Source organism: Asterias rubens, chromosome 16, assembly GCF_902459465.1.
Source record: "Asterias rubens chromosome 16, eAstRub1.3, whole genome shotgun sequence".
NCBI lineage: Eukaryota > Metazoa > Echinodermata > Asteroidea > Forcipulatida > Asteriidae > Asterias > Asterias rubens.
In genome coordinates, this window is record NC_047077.1 from 11,524,488 (window position 1) to 11,537,375 (window position 12,888).

Below are 12,888 nucleotides of genomic sequence, written 5' to 3' on the forward strand. Positions count from 1 at the left end.
TTAAGTGGACAAAGTCCATCACTTAAGACCTGTGGTCAAGCCACCATGACCAACTGACCATCCATTCACCATATGGTGGCTTTAATGACCCATTGTCCAGTACTGATCATTTTTAAATTTCCATAATAATCCAATGGAAGCATTGACTTATACACAAGCTGCCAAGTCAAGGGAGAACAACTCAACTGACAATAAATTATTTGATGGTAGTTATTTGTCTTTTAGCGAAAATTCCCGATTGCCTCCCTGCCCCCTGGTCATTGGTTGCCTTGATGCCCTTGAACAGTAGAAATTTACAATTTTTCTCATAGAGTGCCCATTTACTAAGGAGCAAATGCCTTGGTGTCCTTGCCCTTTCAAAAACGAAGCATATCGGCCTGCAAATTGCGCACTTTTTGACCACAATTAACTGTCCCTTCTTCCTCTGTCATGCATCAGAATACCTTGCATGTTTATCAAGGTTCAGTTAATATTTTATGGTCGACTGCTGCCATTAGTTTATGTCCATTAAAACATTTGGACACGTTTGGTAATTGTCAAAGACCAGTCTTTTCACTTTGTGTATCCCAACATAAGCATAAAATAACAAGCCTGTGAAAATTTGAGCTCAATTGGTCGTCGGAGTTGCAAGTTAATAATGAAAGAAAAAACACCCTTGTCACACGAAGTTGTGTGCGTTCAGATGCTTGATTTTGAGACCTCAAATTCTAAATCTGAGGTCTTGAAATCAAAGAAAATCATGGAAAATTACTTCTTTCTCGAAAACTACTCCACTTCAGAAGGAGCCACTTCTTACAATGTTTTATACTACCAACCTCTCCCCATTACTCGTTTCCAAGTAAGGTTTTATGCTAATAAATATTTTGAGTAATTACCAATAGTGCCTTTAAAGGGTTAGGGTACTTTTCTACACACAAAACACAAAACGTCCACAGGTATTCATTAAACTAACACGTTATTGATGGTATATTAGAAAGCTTCCCCTAAAATATTACTTGCTGATGGGCAGTAGTTCTTGAACAATTTGTAAAACAATTTCACAAAAATATTTATTATTTTAGCATGTAGTTGTACAACGGATTTACCCAACTCTCCTCAAAACATTGCTCTGTGATTTTCCCTTTTTTTCTCAATTTTGTTTTGACTAATGATGCTATAGGTAAATTATATTACATACATCTTTATTCACATTGAGTAGGGACTCGTGTCATGGCCAAAAACTTAATCTACAAAAGGTATTAAAACCCTTTAATTTATGTCCATCAGAAGGTATGGTATCCACTAGTAGTCAGAAGCAAACATTATAAGGTCAGATTGGACAGAAGCAATTTATTCACTGGCCAGAGAAAGGTCCCCTGACCTACGTTTAGTACTCTGGGGATGTCCAGTTTATCAAAGTAATGACCAAGGACTATTGTCCAGTCCAAACTAACTGACCTGCACTTACTAGTGACCTTGTATGAGGTCATGTGATAGTCAAACCACAAAGACACTGGCCCCATGGTCAAACCACCTTGCTCTTTTATGGTTAATGGTAAATCCCAACCAACCATAACCACATTGTCAACAGAATTGGGCTACATTTCACAGAGCTGCTTAAACAGGAAAGTTTGCTAAAAACAATTCCACAAACTAAGCAGATGGTTTTTTTGACTGATGGTCCAGATTCTCTGGTAAGCAACATTGTTTTTGTACTAAGCAAAACTAAGCAGCTCTTTGAAACTGGACTCCCGGTCAGTTAACACACAGGACACTTTATTGAGAGGGTTTTTATGACGTGGAATCAATTTTCGGATCTAATATTGGGATTTAAAGACTTGCAGGTAATGTTTTTTTTGTAATGTTCTGCTTTTTTTTAACAAGAAGATCTTTTGGTTGTTATCAGTTGCTGTTCCTTGTGATTGTATTTAAATGTGTACCTTTATCAGTGAATTTGAGAGAAATTAAGGTAATCTGGGGCCATATTCACACGACAGCAAAGTAGCAGGGGTCCCTTGCTTAACTTGAGCATGGTTGTGAAATTTTAGGACTGTCCGAGGTCCCTAAATAAATCTTCTAACATTTTGCTTTCCTTTTAAAGACAGTGTACACTATTGGTAATTGTCAAAGACCAGTCTTCTCACTTGTTGTATCTTAACATATGCATAAAATAACAAACCTGTGAAAGTTTGAGCTCGATCAGTCGTCGGAGTTGCAAGATAATAATGAAAGAAAAAAACACCCTTGTCACTCGAAGTTGCGTGCGTTTAGATGGTTGATTTCGAGACCTCAAGTTCTAAACTTGAGGTCTCGAAATCAAATTCGTGGAAAATTACTCCTTTCTCCAAAACTAGGTCACTTCAGAGGGAGCTGTTTCTCACAATGTTTTATACCATCAACCTCTCCCCATTACTCGTTACAAAGTAAGGTTTTATGCCAATAATTATTTTGAGTAATTACCAATAGTGTCCACTGCCTTTAATGGACAGTATTAACATTGATCTCCTTTCACACAAGGTGCATTTTGTAAAATTTCGCAACAATGCTAGCACATGACCCTTGACTAATTGCTGTTGTGTGAAAAGGGATTTATGCCTCAGCATGGTTAATATTTATTGGAAGAACCTGTTCGGGAAATCACAAGAAGTATTAACCTACTGTCGGATTGAATAAGTAACTGTGTATCTCAGCAGAGCTATGATGAGCAGATGATAGAATAAGTAACTGTCATATCAGCAATGATGAGTAGATGATGGGATGGAGAGCAGTGGGGTATTTTCTTACTATACTCAGCGTGTGTTTGTTTATAGTGGTATTGGCATTACTCCTGTACGTCACCTCCAATATCAACCACAAGTCTGTTTGCTCTAATCAGGGCTTGCGCTTAAAGGCAAAATATACCTTTGGTTTTTGGAACCTTTTAATTGTTTTTATCCTATGTAAAATGTAGCTAACCTGTGCAACTTTTATTTTGAGATATCGCTAAAAATCCGGAGCGATTATGTCCACGCAGGAAGACAAATATTTTCCTAAGAACACTTTTTGACATAAATGTTTCTTAGATTCAAATTTTTAGGTATAAAATCTGAAACATTTTCCCATATAACCAGCCACATTTTGCTCGAAATGAAATTATTCTGTGAAGATTTTGACTCATTTGGTGCAAGAGATAAATTAAAAAATGCCCCTGTTGCACAAATTTTTGTGTTTTCAGATGCCTTTTAAATGACTTCAGGCCTGAAGTATTTTATTATTTGAGTGAGAAATTACCTCTTTCTCAATAACTACGGTACTTCAGAGAGAGCTGTTTCTCACAATGTTTCATACTATCAACAGCTCTCCATTTCTCATTACTTAGTAAGGTTTTATGCTAATAATTGTTTTGAGTAATTACCAATTGTGTCCACTTGAAGGGGGAGCCCTGTGAATGTTGCAACATCTCCTGGGTGATGAATATTTACAAGAATTGATGATGCAAGACACAGTTAAAATTTCCCCCGACATTATTGCAACACTTTCATTTTCAGATCATGATGTTTCTTGCCATTGATGAACAATTTTTTGTTCTTGCTGAAGACTGAGCTTCTAGAAAAAGTGTTGTTATATTTGAGATATTTATACACCATGCCTATTATTATTTATGGTTCTAGAGTTCTTCATGTCCGGTCATTGTGGTGGTTATTTGGGTAAAGTATTTCTACATACTTGGTTGTGAATTGAACAGATATAACACAGGATAAAGCCTGTTATATGTACCTGTATTGTCGACCTTTTAAATGAAATGTTAGACATTTTAACACATTTTCATTGTAATTTAGATTTTGCTATATTTACTAATGAATAAATCTGAAATGATGTGAACAATTTGATATGGCTTTCATTTCATTTGATTTTTCATTTAATTAATTTAGTTTCATGTACTTCATGATTATTTTAAGCGGTGTGATTTAATTTACTTAGTAGAGTGTCTTTAAATGTCGTTAATTTTTTTCCTTCTTTTTCGTGTCACTACAAAATCAAAGAGACAATTGGAATTGAATTGAAAAAGTGCAAAATAGTTGTCCAAGTAATACGCACAACTTTCGTGAAATCTGCTGCTGATGTTCCGACCCTCGCGTAGTCTTTCTCGAAAGGCTTTGACCTCCTAGAAGAAATTCCCAGGAAAACTTTTTCTGGTGTGAACTCACTAATGGATGATAATAACCTACTTTGTCTGGTTTTTTTTCCTCGTGTGAATTCACCAAAAGAGGAATGGGAACCATAAAATAGATGAAAATAACCTACTTTGTCTGTTTTATTTTCTAGCGTGAACTCACCCAAAGAGGAACCGGAACCACTAATGGATGACGTGATGGCAGCCATGGTGTTAACGAGCTTATCAGGAAGCCCTCTATTGTCCAGACAGGATAACTCAGGTAAGAGCGCAAAGACCATCGGACAGCTGAAGATTTGAAAAGAAAAGAAAAATCCTTGAAATTAGATGGTTAAAGTTCCATGTTTTTTTTGGCTGATTTGTTGAAATTGGCCCTTCACATTTTGATCATTGTTTTGTTTAATACTTGAGTAAAGTATTTTTACACACTTGATTGAGAGTAGTAGATATAACACAGGATAAAACCTGTTATATGTACTTTTGTTTACCTTTTTATTGAAATTGTTTTTAAAAACCCTTTTCATGAGAGACAATTTGGCCAGGAAAATCCCCGGGAAAATTTGGTTCACACTGTAAGTGCTTACCCTGGCAACCTCCTTGGTAAGCCATGCCCAGGAAATACCTTGGGAGTATAACCCAGGGGTTATTAGACTGTTGGGAAAAATGTAATAATAATAATAATAATAATAATAATAAGACTTGTAGCCCCTAGAATATTGGTCCTTTTGCTACCACTGCTCTAAAAGATTAGCTTATTATGATTAAAGACACTGGACACTATTGGTAATTTTCAAAGACCTGTCTTCTCATTTGGTGTATCTCAACATATGCATAAAATAACAAACCTGTGAAAATTTGAGCTCAATCGGTTGTCGAAGTTGCGAGATACTAATGAAAGGTAAAAACACCCTTGTCACACAAAATTGTGTTCTTTCAGATGCTTGATTTTGAGACCTCAATTTCTAATCTGAGGTCTCGAAATCAAATTCGTGGAAAATTACTTCTTTCTCGAAAACTACATTACTTCAGAGGGAGCCATTTCTCTCAATGTTTTATACTATCAACCTCTCCCCATTCCCTCGTAATCAAGAAAGGTTTTATGATAATAATTATTTTGAGTAATTACCAATAGTGTCCACTGCCTTTAAGAAATAAAAAATTACTGAACCCAAACAATTTAAGACAATAGCTTGGTATGTTAAGAAGTCACTTAGATGTAAAAATTGTTGGGAAATGCTCAGAAAATAATGTTTAAAATACCTTCGATTGTTTCAGGATTATTTGCCTCTTTCAAGCATTGGGGTAAAGCTCATTAGCCATTTTGAGGTTTGGTGGACAGTTTATAATACTGTTGGGTTTTGGTTAAATTTGTCTGTGTACACCCAAACCGAGTTCACTCCTTTTTGTTCCTGCATTAAAGGATTTTTAAGGCACTAGGCAGCTCAATGAAACTCGCCCTTGTTGTCTTTTTTCCTTGTGCACTTAAATACTCAGTGTTTTGACCCCAATGTGATGTCATTACCTTGAATGGCCTTAACTGTTCATTCAATATTTTGAGCAAACTATAATAACCTTGTAGGCTGGATTGACTTTTTATTTAACAGTGTGCTTTGCAAATAGGGCAAGGACAATCAATGTATGTTGAATGTTTAATCACTCACGTTCGTACATGATTTTCAATTGACAGCATTGGATACCAGGTTTGATATTCATGAAGGCAACCAAGGCGATTGCCTCCATGCCCCCTGCCTGGTCATTGCCTTGGTGCTTTTGAAATGCCCCGGTAGAAGTTTACAATTTCTTTATAAGGTACCCTTTACCAAGAATTTTTTTACAATTAGTTTGATTTTGAAGTTAAACAATGGAAGCAACAAACACAAAGATATTTATAAAAAAAAAAAAAAAAAAAAAAAAATAATGTTTTTTCTTAAAAGAAGTTCTGAAATCAAAACAAGATGGTCAAAACAATCTCAACTTTTCATAAAAAAGAAACACCATAAATGGAGAGTAGTGCAACAAACACAACAGAAACTACACTCTCCACATTTTATAATCTAAACCTTAGCCCCCTCCCCTCCCCAAAAAAGAAAAGGGGCTGGAGGTAGAAAAGAAACATTCTGAGATCGGATATAATTTATTTGATTATGCTAAAACAAACCATTATTGTCCTGGTCGAAGGTATTTTGTTGGCCTATTAAAATACTTACTGGCACTCCCTGAGTCAATAATAACAATTGGAAAGCTGCCAACAATGCATCAGCCAATTTTTTTAGACTTTGGTTTCCTTTCCGATTAATTTGTCAATAAATAAAAACCAGACATTTTTGTTTAAGATGATCTCCCCTGTCAAGGGAATTACGGTAGGCAAACTCCCTGCAGGGGATATAAACACCAAGGGTATGAAGTGTGTAGATTTTTTTATAGTTATACAAAGGGTAACTTGTTTCCCAACACAATTGTTGTCCATATGGGCTGTGGCACATTCTGGCAAGTTTGGCACCTTGCCAAGCTTTGCCTGCTGGGTGGGTTACAAGTCATCCATCACCTAGAACACTGCACCTTTAAAGCCATTACACACTTTCGGAACAGAAAAATAAAATAAAAGTTCACAAATTTACAAATAACTTACAGGGTTTACAGAAGGTAATGGTAAAAGACTTCTCTTGAAATATTATTCCATGAAATGCTTTACTTTTTGAGAAATTATTAAAACAATTATCGATTCTCGACATCGAGAGTTACGGATTAAAGTAAACACATGTCATGACACGGCGAAACGTAACGTGCAGAAACAAGGTTGGGTTTTCCCGTTATTTGCTCCTGACTCCGACTCCGATGACGGATTGAGCCTAAATTTTCACAGGATTGTTATTTTATATTTAAGTTGTGATACACGAAGTGTGGGCCTTTGGACAATACTGTTTACCGAAAGTGTCCAATGACTTTTAAGGGTTTTGATGTAGATCAAGTTTTTGGCAGTGACAATTTGAATCCATACTCACTGAGAATGAAGATGTTTCTAATTTACCTGTAGAAGTTTCAGCTTCACAAGTTATCATTAGTTTTTGAGGAAAAAAAGTCACATAAAACATGCTAAAATAATTTTCATCTCACTGAGACAAAGAATAATTTTTGTGAAATTGTTTTAGGCCTACTCATTTCTCAAAATCTACAGCACCTCAGCACGTATAATTTTTTAAGGGAAGCTTTATATCATCATTATCTTCAAACTGTGTAAGTTTAACATCTGTGGACAATTAACTTGTCTTCTTCTGTGAAGTACAGATTCAATTTCATGAGTAAAAGCAGCAAAAAAACACACTAACACTTTTAAGTCCACCCTGGTCACGGTGTGCTGTTTACCAGGGTTTTTGCTTGAGCCCTGCTCAATAACAAGCCGGCCGGCTGTTTTGCATATTATTGATGTCAAGGCCACACTGTTTGATGGATACACTGAGCATGCACTGAGGGGCGCTGCCCTTCTATACCAACTGGACTGTAAATAATATTGTTATGATAACAGTGTAACACTGGTCTGTGGAAAGTGCAAATTCAATTAAAATTCACACTGTGCACTGGTATTAAAACACTGGTGTTTAATGGCAAAAACAACTAGTGTCAAATTGTCAAGTTTTTTTGACAACACAGCAATATTGTTATTTGTTTTGTTTTTGCCAGGAATTGTGTGGATCATGTTCCATGTTCAAAACCCCCCAAATGAAATTGAGCTTGATTTAACAACAGTTTCACTCATTTGAGAGTGAATGCCAATCTGTGTAACTGTTTTTGAGCTAAATTGGAACAAACTGCACTCATTTTAAAGGGAAGGTACACGTTTGGTAATTACACAAAACAAATATTAACTTAAAAAAAGGACTTGGTAACAAGCATTGGAGAGTTGTTGATAGTATAAAGCATTGTCAGAAACGGCTCCCTCTGAAGTTATAGCATAGATTTTGAAATAGAGTTCATTTCTCACTAAAATAATAAAAGACTTTGCTAGAAGTCTTTTATTCCTATCTGAAAGCACACATGTTCGTCCAACAAGGGTGTTTTTTCTTTCATCATTTTCTCCCAACTCCGACGACCAATTGAGCTAAAATTTTCACAGGTTTGTTATTTTATGCATATGTTGAGATACACCAAGTGGAGACACTGGTCTTTGACAATAACCAATAGTATACCTTCCCTTTAAGCTAGGTAAAAATACCCGCCTTTCACTCTAAAAGAAAATTGTCCACCATACCCGTGTGGCTCTTTGCAAGACAGGTATGGCAGACAAAACAAGTGGTTTGCAGTCTTTTACATAAAGAGAGAGTAACATTTAAATTCCACACTCCCAAACTTTATTGTAAACTGTGGCTTGATAGCACATGGCAAGAAGCCAAGGTTTCCCCTACACAATAATCTAAAAATATCCCCAAACTTTGTTGGCAAATTTATCGTAGATCCATGCTCTACAAACCAACTATTCATGACTCACAATAGTGTGTAGGATTGCTCTATTCCATGATCCTTTCTCTGTGCTGAGAGAGAGTTTTTGGTTGACTGAATTAATATAATATCGGACTTAACTCTCGCCTACCCGATATAGCCCTCTGTGTTGTTATTTATTCCAAAGACATCATTGACTGCGTTTATAGGATATTATCCTTTCTTGTCAAAAGGTGACTTATGAATTGAACAATACTTTTGACTGCATGGATTCAAGTATTGATTTATCTTTCAATGGGTTTGTGAGAATGTTTATTCTTGCACTCAAAGTTTTCTGGAAGATGGGGCTTTGGTCGTTGAAAGGAACAACAATTAACAGTTGTTGTGTACGACCTTCAGACAAATAAACAAACAACATGATTCAAGGAATCCAGGCTGTCATCAGTTGTTGTCATCAAAAGCTACGGAGCATTTTATTTAGATACAGTGCTGAACCATCTCAAATCTTGAGAAAATATTGTTGTTACTATGTCAATAATTAATCAGCAGTTCTTGACAATAGCTCAGCGTGTTTGTTCAAAGAAATACAATCCCTTCTTATTTACTAAGTGAATAAATTATATTTCTTGGAAATAGGGCTTTGGTGAAACTCATTTTAGTGGAGGGCCAACAACAGCTGCGGGGGAGAGTTGGGTTAAGGTTTCAATGACTTATTATGTACTTTGAAGAATAGACTTTGGTTTAATTGATGTACATGTATATATTGGATTCACAAATATTGTTGATTTGTTGGGATTATTTTGCATCTTTATAAAACGAGAAAATAGAACTAGCTGTTGTAAACTACTAACCATGTGATCTAACCAACCTAGAAGGACTGAAGGTCTAAATGCAACAACAAAAAATAAGTTGATGGCCTGACAGTTCGACCCTAGCAGAGTCTTTCTCGTAGGTCTGCTAGGGTCGAAACGTCAGGCCATCATCTTTGTTTGCATCTTTATAAAACCAGTTTAAGTTTGTGCAGATGTGATTTGGAATGAGAAGTTTTAGGTACCAAATAATAAACAACTTTTATTTTAGTTCAGACTTTTACGTTTGCCTGGTAAAAAACACACCCCTCGCCCCAGTTATTTCAGTTTTAAATCATGGTCTTACTTCTCTGGCCATTAGGACAGTGTCTCTACAACTCCTTAAAGGCAGTGGACACTATTGGTAACTCCTCAAAATAATAATCAGCAAAAACCTCACTTGGTAATGAAGTAATGGGGAGAAATCAATAAAATAAAACATTGTGAGAAACAGCTCCCTCTGAAGTGACGTAGTTTTCCAGAAAGAACTAATTTTCCGCGAATTTGATTTTGAGACCTCAAGTTTAGAATTTGAGGTCACGAAATCAAGCATCTGAAAGCACACAACTTAGTGTCGCAAGGGTGTTTTTTTCTGTCATTTTCGCAACTCCGACGACCAATCAAGCTCAAATTTTCACAGGTTTGTTATTTTATGCATAAGTTGAGATACACCAAGTGAGAAAACTGGTCTTTGACATTTACCAATAGTGTCCATTGTCTTAAACATCTCCAGCTCTTAAGTTCCAGTTGTTATCACAAGTTTGAAATGTCATCCAACAACATTCAAGCTCCTAAAACAATAAGATCCTAACAATTGTTTGATTTTAAACTCTTTTACAGACAAAACTTATGTTACCCCCGACTTAGTTCTGATTTTGATACAGGAGCCTAAAAATAACATGTTATGACAATTTATGACAAGCGTCAACTATTTCATTACAAGACTATCAGACAGGAAAACAATTACCACCTTCTATTGGGTCGCCGAGAATGTCGGAGGTCGTGAAGGTCTCAACGTGCTAGGTCAATAATGCCATACGAACGTAAACTTTTATTTGGGAAATGGAGGCAAGGGGATATGAGATTTGAGATAAGGAGTGTTGTAAAAATAGAATCTTTGTTGGAAGAATGGTAATTTGATAGACAATGGAAACTAGACAGCTCGAAGAATCAAAACAAGTTTGTCAAATCAAACTGAAATGGTAACTTTGATAAATGATGACATTTCAACTTTTTTAAAGTAGGATTTGAAACTTTGCATTTTGGGAGTATAATTAAGTAAGGTGAGGTTTGCAGTAGTTTTGAATTTTGCCCTTTTTGCTGAATCGTCAATTTTGTTTCCCTTGCAAGGAAGTGTTTCAGTAAATGAATGATTTACAACTAATATGAGAAATTTAGCCAAAAAGAAAAATCTATTTCAAGAGTTTAGTAAATTTATTTGATATCTCTCTCTTTTCCTTGCAGTGCCGTACAGCCCGATAAGTCCAACAGGGGGAACCACAACCGGTTCTTCAACGGGTACTGGAGCGTCATACAGCCCATCCAGCAGTGGTCATTTCAGCTGGGACTTTCATTCTCGAGGAACCCCGTCCCCAGCTTCCTCGACAAGTAAGTATGAAAAAAGTAAAGATTAAAAGCTGCAGCTTTGTGATTTCGTGTGATGTGTCGGGGCCGAGCCAGCCATAGACCGAGTGGTCTAAGGCCAAAGGTTCGAATTCTGGCCGGGCTGTTGCTGAGCAAGGCACTTCATCATAATCACTTCTCTCCACCCAAGAATACAAATGGGTACCGACAAGAGCAGGGGAGTGATCTGGGATGGACTGGCATCCGTTCCACTGGGAATAGAAACATTCTCAGTCCGTTAAATGTGAAGGAAACTGGATATTGTTATAAACACTGGCCGGATGAGCCATACTGGCTCGGGACAGACTTTACTCTTAGCCCTAGTGTGCGTCACTGACCCAAAAAACTTCAAGCAAAGAGAGGGCAACTGATTTTTAAAGTTCAGTTTTCAAACATTTAAAAAACTATATCTTGAAACTTAAAAGAGTTGCTCATGCTAGTCTTATTTCTTATGCCAAATTCGTGGAATATAAGTCTAGGTGGGAATGAACTGTAGAATCTCACCAAAACCAGTGACGGTAACTTTAAGCACGGCAGCGGAAGGAAAAGTCCAATGGGAACACGGCTTAAGATTGTTTACTCAGGGAGGAAGAAGTGTCTTGGTTTCAAAGATTATGTCATCACAACACTGCACTTGACACTGACAGTCCAGGAAATCAGTCATAGCCTTGAACAGGATGAGTTCAGGAACCATTTACTCCTCTAACTCAAAACACGGACTTTGTAGCAATTGCCAAAATCTTAATTGGATTTGTTCTATGATGTCACAGTTGTCATGGTAATGGCATACAAAAACATAGGATATTTATCGGGGCAAGACACAGTGAATCAGATTATTCTCTAAAAAACAGATTGAGGGACCAAAAAGAGAAATTAACTTTATTTTATTTTGATCTAGGTTAAAAGGGAACGTATACAATTGGTTTTTGAAGCTGTATAGTAATAAAACTAACCTGTGACAATTTCATTTCAAAAGGTGTTTGCGGTTTTAGAAATTGCCTAAAATCTGAAACGACTATGTTCATGCAGGAATAGCCTTGCTCAAGGCAGTCGAATTATTCACTCCGAAGAAAGACCGCCGCTGTATAAAAACCCACCCGTATTCACTGTGCGTAACATCGCACGACACGATGCCCCCGTACACTATCCGCATGCGGTTAGTGGTACGAGTGCGGATGACTTATGTGCACAGTAGCTGTACGATGTGACAGTGTGTATACGGGTGTGTCATGCGGTGTGATCGCACGCACCACGCACAGAGTATACGGGTGGGTTTACAGCGGCATCTTTTCGGAGCGAATAATGCGACTGCCTTGAGCAAGGCTATGCAGGAAGAATAACTCAGAATTGGAATACACAATCTGAAAGACGTTAGTGTCAGATTAAAATTTTTGATTTTCAAAACGCTTTATACTATTATAAGCTTCTGCACTTTCTAACCAAGCTTAGTAATTTTTGTTTGCCCTATATTTTCCTGTTAACCGGACCGTGACACTCCTCAACAACAACGATTCTAAGTGTACTTACAACAAATGTCTACACCCAATTCTAAAAGCACAAAATGTGGACATACCAAAATAGCAACCCATTCACAATACGCTGGAATGACAATGTACAACAATGTCAAAATAAAGGTTTTCCCAAAAGTTTACAAAAAGGTAATGCAATGCAGGCCTGTATGCTTCGTTTTTGAAAGGGAAAGGGCACCAAGGCATTTTCTCCTTGGTAGAGGGCACCCTATGAGGAAATTTACTGGAGCATTTCAAGGGCACCAAGGTAATGACCAGGGGGCATGGAGGGCATGGAGGCAATCGCCTCCGTTGCCTTTGTGAGTATCAGGCCTGGCAGTGA

General features: G+C 37.0%; 1 protein-coding gene across 2 annotated transcripts in view; it reads left to right on the forward strand.

The window, feature by feature from the left end:
* The window catches only part of LOC117300813 (zinc finger protein 704-like), a 54,611-nt gene that overhangs the window by 15,694 nt on the left and 26,029 nt on the right, over positions 1 to 12,888 (forward strand). For both annotated transcript variants that reach the window (XR_004520224.1, XM_033784641.1), the window contains exons 3-4: positions 4,285 to 4,394; positions 10,879 to 11,022. Coding sequence is in view for 1 of the 2 variants with exons in the window: in XM_033784641.1 (XP_033640532.1) it covers positions 4,285 to 4,394; positions 10,879 to 11,022 (254 nt within the window). In the remaining variant the exon portion in view is untranslated. The remainder of the gene's footprint in view (positions 1 to 4,284; positions 4,395 to 10,878; positions 11,023 to 12,888) is intronic.